Consider the following 18,028-nt stretch of genomic DNA (forward strand, 5'->3'; position numbering starts at 1 on the left):
TCACGCCTGTAATCCCAGCACTTTGGGAGGCTGAGGCAGGTGAATCACGTGAGGTCAGGAGTTCGAGAGAAGCCTGGCCAGCATGGTGAAACTCCCTCTCTACTAAAAATACAAAAATTAGCCGGGTGTGGTGGTGCATGCCTGCAATTCCAGCTACTCTGGAGGCTGAGGTGGGAGAATCGCTTGAACTCGGGAGGTGGAGGGTGCAGTGAGCCAAGATCGTACCACTGCACTCCAGCCTGGGAAACAGAGTGAGACTATGTCTCAGAAAAAGAAAAAAAGCCAGAGAAGTTTTAAAATGCTAAATATCAAGTTTTAGGTGCCACGGAATATGTTTAGTTTTACCTGACATGGTAAAGAATTAATCTTGGGTATCTGTAAAAAACAAACTCTAAATCCAAGGTCCTCTACTAAAAAGCAGCCAGTAAGAATCAGTCTTGTTCTGAGTTACAGGAGTCCCTTCTATAAAATTCATATCATACACAACTCATAGGAGGACACACCTACTACACACAAAGATGAGGCCCAGCTATCCCACGATATCCTCAAGAAGGACTGACTTCTTTACCTGTAGACAAGACTTCAATTGTCAACATTAAGAGACTTGAAATTGAGAGATAAAAACAGTAGTTAGGTTTTACTGAGCTCTACACTTTTGCTGGGATGGATCACAAACTGTCCACTGGCTGTTCACTGTCAGGCTTCATTGCCTAGACTGCACTTTGGGAAGAGAATAACATCTGAAATATTCTCAAAGCTGCCGATTGGCCGGGCCTGTAATCTCAGCACTTCGGGAAGCCGAAGTGGGCGGATTACTTGAGTCCAGGAGTTTGAGACCAGCCTTGGTAATATGGTGAAACCCAATCTCTACAAAAACAAAAAAAATTAATAAAATTATCAAAAATTTAGCCAGGCGTGGTGGTGCGCACACCTGTGGTCCCAGCTACTCAGGAGGTGGATGTGGGAGAAATGCCTGAGCCCGGGAAGTCAAGGCTGCAGTGAGCCGTGATCAGGCCACCACACTCCAGCAAGTAACAAGGTTTGATCATCTTCAAAAGATACATATTTACTTATTTTTCTTTAGACAGTCTTGCTCTGTTGCCCAGGCTGGAGTGCAGTGGTGCAATCTCAGCTCACTACAACCTCTGCTTCCTGTATTCAAATGATTCTCAGGCCTTGGCCTCCCAAGTAGCTGGGATTACAGGTATGTGCCACTGTGCCTGGCTAATTGTTATTGTATTTTTCGTAGAGACAGTTTTTGTCATGGTGGTCTCAAACTCCTGGCCTCAAGTGATTGGCCCACCTCAGCCTCCCCAAGTGCTGGGATTACAGGTGTGAGCCACCATGCCCAGCTTTTTCTTTTCTTTTTTTGAGAATGAGTCTTGCTCTGTCTCCCAGGCTGGACTGGAGTTGCAGTGGCACAATCTCAGCTCACTGCAGCCTCTATCTCCTGGGTTCATGTGATTCTCCTGCCTCAGCCTCCTGAGTAGCTGGGATTACAAGTGCATACCACCACGCCCAGCTAATTTTTGTATTTTTAGTAGAGACGGGGTTTCACCATGTTGGCCAGGCTGGTCTTGAACTCCTGACCTAGTGATCCGCCCACCTCAGCCTCCCAAAGTGCTGGAACTACAGGTGTGAGCCACTGTGCCCGGCCTTTTTTTTTTTTTTTTTTGAGACAGGGTCTTGCACTGTTGCCCAGGCTGGAGTGCAGTGACACAATCATGGCTCACTGCAGGTTTGCCTTGACCTCCAGGGCTTGATCCTCCCACCTCAGCCTTCCAAGTAGCTGGAATCACAGGCACACATCACTGTGCCCAGCTAGTATTTTAGTTTTTTTGTAGAGATGGGGTCTTCCTATGTTGCTCAGACTGGTCTTGAACTCCTGACTCCCTCCCTGGGCTAAAATGATCCTCCCACCTTGGCCTCCCAAAGTGTTCTGATTCCCGGCCAAAAGGCATAAAATTTAAAACTGTTATTTCAGACTGTCGGCAGTGAGCATCTCTGGCAGATGATTTTCTTTTTTTTTTTGAGACGGAAAAATAAATAGAACTAACTTTACCCAAGCTGTCACCCAGGCTGGAGTGCACTGGCATGATCTCAGCTCACTCCAATCTGTCTCCTGGGTTCAAGTGATTCTCCTGCCTCAGCCTCCTGAATAGCTGGGATTACAGGTGCCTGCCACCACGCCTAGCTAATTTTTTTTTTTTTTTTTTGTATTTTTAGTAGAGACAGGGTTTCACTATGTTGGCCAGGCCAGTCTCGAACTCCTGACCTCGTGATCCGCCGTCCTTCGCCTCCCAAAGTGCTGGGATTACAGGCAGGAGCCACTGCACCCGGTCTGGCAGGCGATTTTCTTTGTGGCAGTTTCTTTACTTCCAGAATTTTCTCAATATTCAACACATGATTTCTGAAATGTCATTTAAAAATCACAATGTTAAACTTTTGTGCTTACCTTCACTTTTTCCTTCAAGACACTGTTTTTATTCTTCTAACTAGGTGATGAAAGAGAAATATCACATTTAGAGAAAAAGGTAAAGTTAGTTTTATTTCATTCTTTGCAACTTTCCTCTTTAAAACTCTAACAAATGATTCTTGAAAATATTTGCCTATTAGTGGAGGAAGAATCAGCTTTTGTTGGCAAAATTCAAGGTCAAGTCGAAGGTTAACTTCAGAGGCGGTACAGGAAACTGAGGCTCGATCAATGAATTGTTAATTCCAGAAGAAAAGGAAAATGTGGAACTGTCCAAGGGATCCAAGTAAACGTGAACCTGATGAGTTAGCCCAAAATTATTTCTGGCTTCACTATTGGAAGAGGATGTCATGAGTCGCTTTCACACAAAATCTGGCTCAAAGAATACAAGTGGGAGATAGAAAAATGGTCAGTGGCGAGGGGTCCAGGTATTGGTTCATCTCTTACTGTGCATTTAGTTCACCTCCCTACCCGGCATCACTGCCTACAGGACAGGATGTGAAGATGTGATGCGTGGCACAGCTTTCCAAAGGGCCATTTGGGGTTTTAACGAGCTGACACACAAAGCCCTGGGCCACGGCTTGGTAGGCAGTACACAGTGGAACCACCGCTGCTGCTCTCACATGGTTCAGAGAGCTGTATCAACACACAAAGTGCTCCCAATAATCTTTATTTCTTTCCTGTTTTGCTCTAAATAAGCGAGACATTTTCTTTCCTAAGAAAAGCAGGTGTTCTAACCTGTAACAGCAAGTTGTGCTTTGGGCCATTTGTCCCGATCTGCTGTCTGCCAGGTGTACGGTCTCCTCTTGAATGTGTGAAGGTGCTCCAGAGCCTCTATGTTTTTGTTCTAATACATTGTGTCCAAAACTTTGAGGAGATGCTCTGGCTTATGAATCTTTTTACTGGAACAATGGAGGCAAGGTCCTGAAAACAAACTATTAAAGTAAACTGAATAAAGGGTGGTGGTTATTAGGATTAGGAAAGAAATATAATCTGAATTGACATATTTCAAGAACATAAGGGCCACATGGTTCTTACCGTCTAAATCAGTCAACTTATAGACCTAATACAGAAATGCTTTTGAGCAGTTTCTTGAAATCAGGATTTATGCACCCAGGTGCCTCCCACTTCATCCTTAGGCAGCGGGCGCTGGGCAGGGGTGGCCCAAGGACCAGGAGGGCGATGGTTAGGGAGGACGGCCAGCATAATGTCAGGGGCTAAGTGAGGCCCCTGGGATTCATTCCCCACTCCTCTAAGTGGGAAGTAACTATCCATCCGTGGGCTCTGAGGAGACCCATGAGTTTGTTCTGAAAAGTGCCTTCTGAAAACTGCCGCCACAGCCCCTCTGCTCTGGTGTGGCAGGTACAATTCTAAGCTCCAGGAAGGGCTTACAGCCAGGCGCCTCCCTTCCTGGCCTCAGGTGCTCACTGGCCACCCTGCCCACTGGGCAGCAGGTGCCTTAGAGCCCCGGGGAGGCACCATCACCTTCCCGGAGGCGCCTGACATCAGTGGCTGCAGCTCTGTGCTGCTCTAAGGTCCCAAAAGGGTAAGTGAGGAGCCTATCCTCAAAGGGCTCAAAAGCAGAAGGCAGTGTCCAAAGCCCCCGCCCCCTCAGGCGCGTGTGGGGCTAGAGAGGCGTGGACGCTCCACAGAGGCAGCAGAAACTCGTGTTGGCCGAAAGGGAAGCTCAAGCTCAGAGTGGAATAAAGCCTTGACCAGAACCCGCAGAGCTGCCGCACTCTGGGGCAGAGGTCTCTTGCTCACGTTCTCCCCTGTAATTTACAGGGTGGGTTTTGGCTGACTGCGGAAAAAACAGGCAATAATAACCTCATTTTCAGAATTAAGAAGCCAACAACATCTGTGCTGTGAACGGTAAAAGCGCAAGGACACCAGGCCTGCCCCGTGGGGTGTGGTGGGGGCCTGCATGGCACGTCCTCCCCGACACCCAGCTCCGCTGTGCAGGCCACACCAGGTGAGGCCAGGAAGCACTGACAGAGCTAAGACTGAGAAGAAGCAAGGCACCTTTCCCCGCTGGCCTTCCACAGACATCACCATCCATATTAAAATAAGACAATCTGCACAAGAGTCATGGTGCCTGCTGCCTGTTTGTTGCTCAGAAGCCTATGAAGATGTCAGTGACACTGTTATAAAAAACATGCAGCTGCTTCAGGGATTAATATGTAAAATAATCTTTGACTTATATAAATCAAAACTAGAAGTAGAGGGAAAGAAAGCTAAAAAGCCCATTTAAAAATTCACAGTAAATATTTCCTTATTTTATTGAACAATTAAAAAATTCTAAATTAGTACAGATCTGCAAATTTATAAATGGCAATTTCAATGGAAAACAAATTTTATAAGTACCACAAAGCAGACAACAAAAATGTCTCTCTAAAAAAGGAACAAGTTCAAATGTATAAGGAAATTCCAGCTCATTTTTTCTTCATTTCCTAGGGGAACGCAATTGTTTTCATGCAAAAGATGGTGCCTTCTTGAACTAGGGGACACGTCAGGCATGGACCACCAGCGGAGAGGGAGGCTAACAGCATCTGCCCACATTCCAGCCGCCTGTGACAGAATGTTCCATACACGTGGCCCCCAGATGAGCACCAAAGGGAGACCACAGCAGATATGATTCTGTGGACTTTAGAACCAAATCTACATAAATATTTTCAACTCTAAGTCCCCAAGAGAACATTAACATTTTTGTCTATGAAATAATTTTTCCAGCAATGAATTTTTTTGATATTCCACGAGCTGGGAGGGAACAAGCGTACCTTGAAGACATATGTATTGGCATCAAATGTGACATAAACACACACCAGCTAGGAACACACATGCTATACATGTCTCCATGTGATCACAACCACAGCACATGTGAAGTGCTACAATTACCCCTCAGAGCGGTGGAATGGCCAAGGAGTTTGCATGAAAAATCAGAACATACCCGTACACCAAAGCAATTCAAAAGGACCAAGTCACCCTCAGCAAAATGACAATAATGGGAATGACTTAACCAACAGGTTTAAGTTTTTCATACTAAACTCTTTTTGGTGTGCTATTGTCCGTCCCTCAATCATCAGTACTAATTTAAAAATGTGTGTTAACTGGAACAGAGAATCCTAATCTAATTCCATATTTAGAGAATCTCTTGGTAATATAAAAAAGGCACATATCAAGACCTAGTGATTTGAAAAATTACATAGCATATGCTGTTACATATTTTGCATGTAGTCAGTTATATTAACATATAACTGTGCTACTGTTAGACTTGAAATATTTATCCATTGGCCTACATAAAGTACCTGGACTTTTGGAAACAAATACAAAAACAGATTGACAGCTAATAAAAATAAATATTCTACCTAAAGCAGAGGATATAATTAGTGGTGGACTTCATGGGTACAACAGGCACTGTCTGCTGGTGGTCTCTCATTGGAGGGGATTGCTGCAGGATCGTGTCCCCTCTGAGTGGACACACCTGGCTATTACGGTGACCCACAGGTAAGTCCTCCTGGGAGCTACTAGTACAGCCCCTGATGCGTCCTGCCTGAGACTGCAGGCGGAGCATGACAACTGTGCAGCTTTAAGGTTCTGGATGTAACTGAGGAGATCAATAGATTGAGAGTACTGTCAACATTTTGCAGGCACTTTCACCTCCACATTCTCAGTGAGCTGTATCCAGACACTTCCAGGAGTGTTGGGTCAAATCTGCATACTTTTTTCAATTTCAGGGTTTATCAGGCCACACCTCTCAGGCTGTGCATTACCCAACACTGGCGTGAAGAAGAGCCACGCAGCACAAAGCAGAAAGAAAAGCAGGGCCCAGTGCTGCCGCAGGGCACTATGGCCTCAGGCTGAACTGCTCTGGGTGTTTTGCTATTTAACCACTGTAAACTGTCTTGTTAAGGTGGAAAAAAGCAATGTCAGTGCCTCACTAACTGTTACAAGTGGAAAGACAGAATCTGTACTGGGAAATGTCTTCCTTATGGTTCTAAAGCCATGGTGCCTACACGCTTGCCTTCCCTTCCGTTTCTAAACCCCTCTGGGTGGACATTACAACCCACTCGAAAGAGAAAGGGGTAGGAGGGCTGTGAGCAGTAACTCGGAAGAAAGCCTTGATTGATTTTTTTTTTTTTTTTGCACCCAGGCTCATGCTTGCAATTCCAGCACTTCGGGAGGCTGAGACAGGAGGACTGCTTGGGCCCAGGAGTTCAAGACCATCCTGGGCAACATGGAGAGAATCTGTCTCCACAAAAGTTTTTTAAAAATGAGCTGGGTGCAGTGGTGAGTGCCTGTAGTCCCAGCTACTCTGAGGCTGAGGTGGGAGGATGGCTTGAGCCCAGGAGGTAGAGGCTGCAGTGGGATGTGATTGCGTCATCATACTCCAGCCTGGGTGACAGGAGTGAGACCCTGTCTCTAAAAAAGTAATAATAAAATACTTTAGAGTAACAAAATACCCAAGGAAAGAAGAAAGGCACAGCTGGGGCAAGCATGGTCAAGTGTGGGTAACACTGAATTGGAGGTGATGTGGGTTCCTTATATTCCTGCTTTGTATCTTTTGAAAACTTCCTAAATAAAAAACTAAAAAATTATCTCTAGAAAGTGAGGTTCCATTAACACAAACCAAAAACAACAGGATCTATTCTATAGGAGGCCTAGTAGAAGATGCCTGAGAACAAAATTTATTCAGAATCTCGCACACGAGGGAGTGATGAGATACCTCTGCCGGGGGGGCGGGGGCACGATCCCACTCCTTAGGAAGGAACATTCCAGTTTCCGCAGCATTAGCTTCACCAGGGAGCGGCCACCCCTGCCCCACAGCAGTGCTAGCTCCAAACCACCCAAACCTAACCTGCCGTCCAGACGCCAGGTGGGTTCCCTTAAAAACAAAAAGACAACTTTGTTAGTTCCCAGCATCAGCAAGGACAGTCGTCAGGCAACACTGATGAAGGAGAGAGGAACCATCAGCTGCCATATGAATACGAAAGCTTAGGAAAACGTTTTAAACGTAATCTATGCTCATTTCTCCCCACCACACAAACACAAGGTTTATCTTTGGTGAGACAGTAAGAAAAGCAGAACCTCCCAAACAGTCCTGTCCTGACCTCAGGTTCACTGCTGCGCTTCTGTCTGTCACAACATTGTTGCAGGTATTTGCCAATGTAGAAAGTTGTGCCCAATGGCCCCTAAAGCACTAAGATGGCAGGTGCATGAATAACAACTAGACAGAATGAAAGTTTTAGCTGCATAAGCAAAATGATGAGACTGCGGTTTAGGTATAACAAAGCTACAAAAACAGGAAACTGCCTGATGTGGTTAGCCACAAAACCCCTGCTGGCATCCAGCCAACACTGATGAGAAAAGGAAAACCAGCCCTTACAAGATGCCCTCGATGGCTCAGACACCTGAGCCATGTGGTCCCTGTGCAATCAATCACAGTAAATCCATCCAGGCAAAACATCAGAGATGAGAGATCTCACAATGTGAACAGGAATGAAATGTGAAGTTTCCACAAGACATTCTGGGAAGAGAATTAAACGTTAAATGTGGTATTGCACTACTAGGTAAGATCAGAAAGCAAAGACAACAAAAACCCCAAACCCTAGCTGTGGACTTGACACACTCACCAGTGTCGTCCAGGGCTGGCCTGAGCCTGGCGCTTGTCGGTGCTGAGCTGCATGGCAGTGGTTTCCCCATGACGTCCCTGGATGGACCCACCCACTCTGTGCCACGAACATCAGCCTTGACTTTCATGGTGGTTAAGACTGAGCAGCTCTGCATGTGGTACGCAGCAGGGCCCATGGCACCTGGTGTGTGTGTACAGGTACGCTGGATGGGTGGGCAGGGCCACCTCAGCCCACCTGCCCTTGGGACCCTTCCCACTGTCCTGGGACAGAATGATGCCCATGGTGTGTCTGGTTCTGCTTTTTTTGCAACCATATATCTTCTATATTCCCAATTAAGCCGAAGAAAAGAAAACAGCTCACACTTACATAAGTCCATTTTAAACCAATGCCTCTCCAAGACCACTATCTACATATAGCACTATTTCTGGGTCTCAAGTCAATCATGAGGCAGTGGCCCTTTGACACCTTTAAAAAAAAATTAAAAAAAACATGACATGGTGCCTTTGGCACTGGGATAGTTCCAGGCACCCCCTCACTCCCAACCCCAGTGCAGTGGATGACTGTCCCCCCAGACTCCCAGTGGGACCCTTTTTTCTCCACTTGTCTGTGCAAAAGGGCTGCTGAAGAAAAGGCTAATGTCCACAGGGGCCTTTACGGTCTCAGAGTCCCAGGAGTTTGATCACAGCACACAGGAGGCCATGGCCTATGTCCATCTTTCCCAGGGTTAGGGCTGTAGAGGCATACTCAAGGTTCTGAGTAGCACAGTGGCTGGACAATTGAGACAAAACCTGTGTCCTAGTTAATTATAGGCAGCAGGGCTCATCTTGAAAAGCAGCATCAATAGTGCAACACACATATTCTATTGAAGATCAACATTAACAGAACTGTGTAACATTCAGAATGTATAGCACCAGTTTTTACTTGAATCAAAGCATATGCCAAAAACCAAGCTATAAAGACCAATTTATTGGCTCTCTAGGAGGACTGGCTGGAGGTCAAATTTTTTGACATTCAAAGAAGTATAATAAATCAGGAAATTAAAACAAAATTGAATACGTAGCCATAAAATGAAAGTCACTTTCTATGTTTAAACCAAACAATTCTGAGCTCTAAACTACATAGTGTGGGTGAGTGGGCTGCCTTGTAAAGCAACCCAGAGTGGTCAAGATGGGTTTTTATCTATTTGCTCTCCTGGAGTTAAATTCTTTAAATTGTTCTGTAAATCAAAAGGGACTCTTTCTCCACTTGTCTGTGCAAAAGGGTTGCTGAAGAAAAGGCTTATGTCTAGGGGGGCCTCGGTTTCAGAGTCCCACGAGTCTGACCCTGTGCTGCTGGAGTCCTCGGCCGTCGTGGGCGGGTAGCTGAGCTGCTCTAACTGGTCGATGATGTCAGAGAACTGGAAGGCCGAGCTGGACTCGGAGCGGACTGAGTAGGCTGGGAAGTTGACCATGGAGCTGGCCTCTGATTGATTGGCTGAGCTGCATGTGTGCATAGACAGCCCACCACGCAGCGGCATGTTATTGAGGGAGCTGTTTTCAGACTGGCTGTTCCTCAGTGAGCTGGTCTCAGAGGGACCCAGCAGGCGCTGCATCCGGCTGGCCTGCGCCTTCACCTCAAACAGCTCCGAGGTGTCTGAGGGGTGTGCGCTCCCACTGAAGTCACTTTCTTCCTCAAATGCAAAATCGTCTTCTGTGTTCATGTCTACTGCCTCAGTGGAGTACCTGTCTGGGCTGGACTGAGCAGACCCTGGAAGCTCACACAAAGGAGGGGCCACCAGAGGCTGGGCAGAGGCCTGAGGTTCCTGTGGAACTACAGAGCCATAAGGAAAAGAAAATGCCTCAGAGCCTCCAGCAAAGAAAGAGATGTCTGCTGGGTCATCGTCTATGAACTCCTCAGACACCTGCAGCTGGGCATTTGTCAATGTGAAAGCAGGGGCCCCCCCACGGCACTGCCAGTCACACCGGTGCTCCCCACTGGAAGGAAATGAGCCTGTGGTAAAGTCATCCCCACCATTGTCATTTTTACAAGCAGCTCTGAGCTCCCTCCCGGCCCTCCCTGTGTCTAGGTCTAAGGCACTGAAACTCTGCCCCCCAGCACAGACAGAACCATGGCTGCTCACAACATGACAAAACCCGACACCTGGACCAGGCTGGAGTGCGGGGGGCCCGACGGGCTGGGCCGATGGTGTGTCAGGGCCTCCAGCCACTGCTCCACTGCTCCTCTCTGCAGCTGGACTCTTGATGTAGGAAACCTGGGGCTCTGTGAGGGAGCTGCTGCTGTCCTTAAACTCTGGCAGGCCAGGGGGCACCAGAGTGGAGGGAGAGAGTGAGTAAAAGGAGGCATTTGCTGAAGATGGGGAGCCAGGAGTCCTCAATCCCTCGGGGAACGAGATGCTCTGGGGATCAAAATTCAGAAAAGAAAAAAAGGATATAAAGTTACAAATTACCACTAGAAGTTGCAAAGCCACCTGGCCTAACTTAGGGCATCCACACATTTCTATCACAGCTTTTATGAAAATGGGCAATTCACCAGACTTTCCCTTGTAGAACCGAAGATTTGTAAAAGTAGCATTGCAAATCAACCCAGGATCGTCTGTTTACAAACCCTTACAATTCCATTTTTTCTCTTACGACATGAAATATCCACAATAAAGAAAAGTTTTTAAAATAAATTACAATTTGTAATTTTTATTAGAGACAGGGTGTTGCTCTGTTGCCCAGGGTGGAGTGCAATGGTGTTATCATAGCTCAAACTCCTGACCTCAAGTGATCCACCCATCTTGGCCTTCCAACATGCTGGGATTACAGGTACATGCCACCATGCCCGGCCAAGAAAACCTCCATCTTGCAGAACCTAATGACACGTGGTCCATGTCTCCCTGGAATCCTGTTACCAGGAGATTCATAGTTTTGTTGAGGGGTAAAATACAGCAGGAGAGGGAGTGAGCCATTCCACTCAGCCAACAGAACCCTAAACCACAGTACTGACAGGTAAGTAATAAGTCCAAGTTCTACAGTAATGTGCACTCATCTGTCAGAGATATATCATCACCAGGGAGTTAGGACACACACCAATCCACTCATACATGTAACAGAAGGTTGAGGGTCACTGCCTAGGATGCCCTTTGCCAATGAGAGTGGCCCAAGAGCCTTGGGGCCTTCCAAAAGCACTGGAGTGGCCGCAAGTCTGAGGGAGAAGCGGCTCCCAAGCAGGATGAGGAAATACTGAGGGGCCAGGACTAGATGTCAAGTGGCTATGTTGCGTCACCCACTACTCCATGGGCACCCTAACACATCCTCCCCTCATGGTTCCACACACAGGGACACAGCTGAGCCCCCTCTACTCGCTAAGTGTCCCTCCTCGTGTGCTATCACGGGATGCAGTCACACCTCGAGAACATCCCTTACTATATATACACATGCCACATCGTTAAGACCATGGTCAGACCAAAATACAACCAAACACAACTGAGTAACTTTTTGTGCAATATGTACACAGGCAATGCACACATGCACGTGTTACCACCCAGGCAATGCACACAGGCATGTGTTACCATATGCAAAAGGTGCAAATGTAACTGCAGAAGGCTTGGTTACTAGGCTTTCAGAAACAAAATAGTAGGTCACAGTCTGTAAGATTAACCTATTTTTAAATGCTGATCATATCATGTCTCAATTATTCAACCATATTCAATATTCTCGTGTGGCTTTTAAAATGGAAAGGAAGATAATTGAAAGTGTAAAGGTTTTATTTATTTATTTATTTTTGAGATGAAGTTTCACTCTTGTCGCTCAGGCTGGAGTGCAATGTGCCATCTCGGCTCACTGCAACCTCCACCTCCCAGGTTCAAGCAATTCTCCTGCCTCAGCCTCCAGAGTAGCTGGGATTATAGGTGCCTACCACCATGCCTCATTAATTTTTGTACTTTATTAAACTCGGGGTTTCACCATGTTGGCCAAACTGGTCTCGAACTCTTGACCTCAGGTGATCTGCCCGTCTCAGCCTCCCAAAGTGCTGGTATTATAGCCGTTGAGTCACTGCGCCCATCCTTAAAGGTAACCTTTAGATGATTCTTATTGTGACATTAAATTCTTTCGAAGACCGGGCGCGGTGGCTCACGCCTGTAATCCCAGCACTTTGGGAGGCCGAGTCGGGTGGATCATGAGTTCAGGAGATCAAGGCCATCCGGGCTAACACGGTGAAACCCCGTCTCTACTAAAAATACAAAAAAATCAGCCGGGCGTGGTGGTGGGCGCCTGTAGTTCCAGCTATTCGGGAGGCTGAGGCAGGAGAATCACTTGAACCTGGGAGGTGGAGGTTGCAATGAACTGAGATCGCCCCACTGCACTCCAGATTGGGTGACAGAGCGAGACTCCATCTCAAGAAAAAAGAAAAAAAAAACTTTTTTTTTTGAGACGGAGTCTCGCTGTGTCTCCCAGACTGGAGTGCAGTGGCGCGATCTCGGCTCACTGCAAGCTCCGCCTCCCGGGTTCACGCCATTCTCCTGCCTCAGCCTCCCGAGTAGCTGGAACTACAGGCGCCCGCCACCACGCCCGGCTGATGTTTTGTATTTTTAGTAGAGACGGGGTTTCACCGTGTTAGCCCGGATGGTCTTGATCTCCTGAACTCGTGATCCACCCGCCTCGACCTCCCAAAGTGCTGGGATTACAGGCGTGAGCCACCACGCCTGGCCAAAAAAACTCTTAACTTTGTGGTTGGGTATGGTGGCTCATGCCTGTAATCCCAACATTTGGGAGGCTGGAGCAGAAGGATCACTTGAGCCCAGGAGTTTGAGCCCAGGCAACATGGTGAGACCCTGTCTCTACAAAAAAAAATACAAAATTAGTTGGGTGTGGTGGCATGTGCCCGTAGTCTCAGCTACTTGGGAGGCTGAGGTGGAAGGATCACCAGAGGCAGGCTGCAATGAGCTGTAATCATGCAGCCTAGATGATAGAGTGACACTCTGTCTCCAAAAAAAAAAAAAAAAAAAAAGAAACTTTGTAAAGGAACAATTAAAAAATACATTTCCTTTTCATTTCAACTGAATTAAATTAACAAGAAATTTCTTTTTTTTTTTTGTTTTTGAGACGGAATCTTGCTTTGTCTCCCAGGCTGGAGGGCAGTGGTATGGTCTCGGCTCACTGCAAGCTCTGCCTCTTGGGTTCATGCCATTCTCCTGCCTCAGCCTCCTGATAACAAGAAATTTCTAAAGAGGAAACATATCTAAAAGAGTTTAAGGTTTTCATGTACCCATGAAAAAAAACTGGGACACCATGAGCTTTTTTTTTCTGAGACATTCTCACCCTGTTGCCTAGTCTAGAGTGCAGTGGTACAACTGTGGCTCACTGCAGCCTTGAACTCCTGGGCTCAAGTGCTCCTCATACCTCAGCCTCCCAAGTAGCTGGGACTATAGTTGGTGCCACTACACCTGACTAATTAAAAAAAATCTTCAGATAGATGGGTCTCACGATGTTGTCCAGGCTGGTCTTGAACTCCTGGCTTCAAGCAATCCTCCAGCCTCACCTCTCAAGTAGCTGGGAATAAGGGGGTGAGCCACTGTGCCTAGTTCACATAACTTTTAATATAATGAGGTGCAAGTGTAGCTTCTGAAGTGCTATGACAGCATAAATGACAAACCATTAAAAATTAACATTGAACAGAGATAAAGGTTATAAATACGAAATTGTAGCACCATGAAGAAAAACTTATGATATGTTATATAAAAATATCAAGATTCTGACTGGGCACGGTGGCTCCTACCTATATTCCCAGCACTTTGGGAGGCCAAGGCAGGTGCATCACTTGAGGCCAGGAGTTCGAGACCAGTCTCGCCAACATGGTGAAACCACATCTCTACTAAAAAACACAAGAATCAGTCAGGCGGCCAGGCGCGGTGGCTCACGCCTGCAATCCCAGCACTTTTGGGAGGCCGAGGAGGGCAGATCATGAGGTCAGGAAACCGAGACCATCCTGGCTAACACAGTGAAACCCCGTCTCTACTAAAAATACAAAAAAATTAGCCGGGCGTGGTGGCGGGCGTCTGTAGTCCCAGCTACTCGGGAGGCTGAGGCAGGTGAATGGTGTGAACCCGGGGAGCAGAGCTTGCAGTGAGCTGAGATCGCACCACTGCACTCCAGCCTGGGCGACAGAGCAAGACTCCATCTCAAAAAAAAAAAAAAAAAAAAAAAAAAAAAAAAAAAGTCAGCCAGGCATGGTGGTGTGTGCCTGTAATCACAGCTACTTGAGGGGCTAAGGAACGAGAATTACTTGAACCCAGGAGGCAGAGGTTTCAGTGAGCCTAGATCATGCCACTGCACTCCAGCCTGGGCAAGAGAGTAAGACTCTGTCTGGGAAAACAAAACAAAACAAAACAAGCAAGATGCAACGTAAAAATATGCTTGCACGTGGAAGTTAACACGCCACCATAAAAATGGGAAGGGATTGTAGTGAAGTAGACCTGAAACATGAGAAGGTCGCTGATGTCCCATCACAGTGGCACGGAACAGCTGTTGTCACATGCTGGGACATTCTTGTCAAATGTTTTTGTGTGAAGTGTCTGTGTGAGTTGGTGTATCTTTGTTTTGATATAGTTGCAATCATGACAAAGACATAGAGATATAAATTTGTTTCCTGCTTTTCATTTGTAACATAACAGCAAGAACTTCCCCATGTTACCACATACTCTTTTAAGCCATGCTTTTAGTGGTTAACAAAAAAATCCTACTAAGTGAATATAGCTAAAAACGTAGTTAGTAAGTCATCTGGCACAGATGAGAGTTGTCAGGATTTTGTAGTGTATTATACACAACATTACAATGCACATCTCAACATACAGGCTTTCTCTCTCTCTCTTTTTTGAGATGAGATCTTGCTCTGTCATCCAGGCTGGACTGTAGTGGCACTATCTTGGCTCACTGTAGCCCCAAATTCCTGGGCTCAAGCCATTCTTCCACCTCAGTTCCCTGAGTAGCTGAGACTACCCGTGAGCCACCATCATGCTCGGCTAATTTTTGTATTTTTTGTAGAGACGAGATTTCGCCATGTTGCCCAGGCTGGTCTCAAATTCCTGGACTTAAGCAATCCTCCTGCCTTGGCCTCCCAAGGTGCTGGGATTGTAGGCATGAGCCACTGCCCTGCTGGTTTTCTATTTAGGACTCCTTTCTGAAAACAGAGTCCCAGAATTAGAATTGCTGAATTAAATAATATCATTAATTTTAAGACTCTTGTTACAATAATGACAGATTATTTTCCAAAAGAGTACAGGTAACTACTATTATCTACATTTTTAACCAGAAAAGACTAACCTGTTTTGGTAGGTCTGCAGTCAGAGCACGAATGGACATGTGAGTCTTGCTGTGCCTTCTGCAAAACAGAGAACAAGCTGTGAGAAACCAAACCCTCCCTTACTCAGCGCCTGTTTTTAAAGCAGCAAGCATGTACTGTATCCATGAAGAAAACCTCCCATGAAAATGTAGCTAAGAGGTATCTAACTAGAAAGGGGCAAGATAATGGAAAATAAGAATTCAAATAAAAAACAGAGGTCCCAAGAGAGGTAAGATTACATACTCACACTAAAGGAAAAAATTCCACATGCAGAGAAACAACAAGAATTTTCAGATTAAAAGTTTACTATAGGCCAGGCGCGGTGGCTCACGCCTGTAATCCCAGCACTTTGGGAGACCAAGGTGGGTGGATCATGAGGTCAGGAGATCGAGACCATCCTGGCTAACAAGGTGAAACCCCATCTCTACTAAAAGTACAAAAAATTTGCCAGGCGTGGTGGCGGGCGCCTGTAGTCCCAGCTACTTGGGAGGCTGAGGCAGAAGAATGGCGTGAACCTGGGAGGCGGAACTTGCAGTGAGCTGAGATCGCACCACTGCACTCCAGCCTGGGCAACAGAGCGAGACTCTGTCTCAAAAGAAAAAAAATTACAAACCCACTTTCTTTAAAACATTGAAACTGAACTCCTGTAAAAATACATGTTCATGTATTTGAAGTGACTTTTAGTCAAGTAAAGATTAATATTTAAAATAGGCTGGGCATGGTGGCTCACACCTATAATCCCAGCACTTTGGGAGGCTGAGGTTGAAGGATTACTTGAGCCCACATGTTTGACACTAGCCTGGGCAACATAGCAAGACCCTGTCTCTACAGAAAAAAAAACAAAAAAACAAACTAGCCAGGGGATGGTGGTGTGTGCCTATAGTCCCAGCTATTCGGGAGGCTGAGGTAGGAGGATTGCTTGAGCCCAGGAGTCTGAAGCTGCAGTGAGCTGTGATCGTGCCACTGTACTTCAGCTTAGGTGACAGAGAAAGACTCAGTCACTCTTCTCGCTCTCTCTCCATATATATATATTTAAATATTAATTTTAAAGGCACACACTTTACATCGTAAAGGCCAGAGCTTACCTTTCATATGGAATTCTCTTCATTCCACTGTCTTTGAAATAATCTACTAGTTGCTTCTGAGTTCTTCCACTGTGAATAAAGATTCAGATTTTTAATAAAGAACAGTAAGTCAGCATTAATTTTAGAGTAAAAGACAAAAGATTTACCCATCCTCTCTCATAAATATACACATATATATTTTATTTTTAAATTTTTTTTCTATTTTATTTTTTTTTTGAGACAGAGTCTCAAAAAAAAAATAGGCTGGAGAGCAGTGGTGTGATCTCGACTCACTGCAAGCTCCGCCTCCCAGGTTCACGCCATTCTCCTGCCTCAGCCTCCCAAGTAGCTGGGACTACAGGCGCCCGCCACCATGCCCGGCTAATTTTTTTTTTTTTTTTTTTGTATTTTTAGTAAGAGACAGGGTTTCACTGTGTTAGCCAGGATGGTTTCGATCTTCTGACCTTGTGATCCGCCCGCCTCGGCCTCCCAAGTGCTGGGATTACAGGCATGAGCCACTGCGCCCGGCCTATATTTTACTTTTTTAAGACCGAGTCTTGCTCTATTGGCCAGGGTGGAGTGTAGTGGCGAGATCTCTGCCTCCTGGGTTTAAGTGATTCTCATGCCTCAGCCTCCCGAGTAGCTGGGATTACAGGTGCCCGCCAACACGTCCAGCTAATTTTTGTATTTTTAGTAGAGATGGGTTTTCACCATGTTGGCCAGGTTGATCTCGAGTTCCTGACCTCAAATGATCCACCCACCTTGGCCTTCCAAAGTGCTGGGATTACAGGTGTGAGCCACTGGGCCTGGCCCACATATATATTTTAAAGTTATACTTTGTAGTAAGCGTAACTGAATTTGTAAGCAAAGTTTTTATTAAACCTATTTTTTCCCACTATTTTATTTCATATGCTTCCTCTAGTTATTCTTTCACAATACCTCCACTTTGTGTGTAATTCTCTGAAATATTTTATAACATTTCTTTCTTGACTAAGAATTACCTATTTTCTCAGCTTTACAAACCAGTGAGGGGCCCATGCAAGTCATGGCATGGCCCCTACCTGTATCTGAAGGAGGAGCCCCGGCTGAAGAAGACAGCTTTCGCTTTTGGCTTAGGTTGGTCCAAAAGTCTAAAAAAGGTGTGATACTCCACACATATCTTCCAGAAGTTCTTACATTCATCTCTACTACCCAACAAAAATTCTAATGTGTCCTGGTAAGGTCCCTAGAAACAAAACATAAAGGTTAATTAATTCAAGAATGAAGTATTGGACAAGAGAAAGTACATTTAGGAAGCAGATCACACAATAGGGAATTCCAAAATTAAAAATTAGTAAGGATTTTTTTTGAGACAGGATCTTGCTCTGCGCCCAGGCTGGAGTGCAATGGCGTGATCTTGGCTCACTGTAACTTCAACCTCCCAGGCTCAAACAATTCTCCCACCTCAGTCGCTCCCCTCCACCCTCTCAGGAGGGACTACAGGTGCATGACACCAGGCCTAGATGATTTTTGTATTTTTTTGTAGAAAAAGGGTTTTG

At 45.9% G+C, this 18,028-nt stretch overlaps 2 protein-coding genes across 6 annotated transcripts in view; both read right to left on the reverse strand.

Moving 5' to 3' along the window:
• The window catches only part of FARP2 (FERM, ARH/RhoGEF and pleckstrin domain protein 2), a 148,707-nt gene that overhangs the window by 41,829 nt on the left and 88,850 nt on the right, over positions 1–18,028 (reverse strand). For all 5 annotated transcript variants that reach the window (XM_050751950.1, XM_050751951.1, XM_050751949.1 and 2 more), the window contains 4 exons: positions 17,552–17,715; positions 16,512–16,580; positions 15,408–15,465; positions 10,243–10,498 (listed from right to left, as the gene is read on the reverse strand). In XM_050751950.1, coding sequence (XP_050607907.1) covers positions 10,243–10,498; positions 15,408–15,465; positions 16,512–16,580; positions 17,552–17,715 — 547 coding nt within the window. The remainder of the gene's footprint in view (positions 1–10,242; positions 10,499–15,407; positions 15,466–16,511; positions 16,581–17,551; positions 17,716–18,028) is intronic.
• Positions 4,728–10,224, reverse strand: LOC126932798 (uncharacterized). The gene has a single exon (XM_050751991.1). The coding sequence runs from the start codon at positions 9,800–9,802 to the stop codon at positions 9,266–9,268; it is 537 nt and encodes a 178-aa protein (XP_050607948.1). The 5' UTR covers positions 9,803–10,224; the 3' UTR covers positions 4,728–9,265.

The sequence above is a fragment of the Macaca thibetana genome, chromosome 12 (assembly GCF_024542745.1).
Source record: "Macaca thibetana thibetana isolate TM-01 chromosome 12, ASM2454274v1, whole genome shotgun sequence".
NCBI lineage: Eukaryota > Metazoa > Chordata > Mammalia > Primates > Cercopithecidae > Macaca > Macaca thibetana.

What these genes read in the sequence shown, in the direction of transcription:
- LOC126932798 (XM_050751991.1), bottom strand. Translation starts at nt 9,802, where the DNA reads ATGAACACAGAAGACGATTTTGCATTTGAGGAAGAAAGTGACTTCAGT.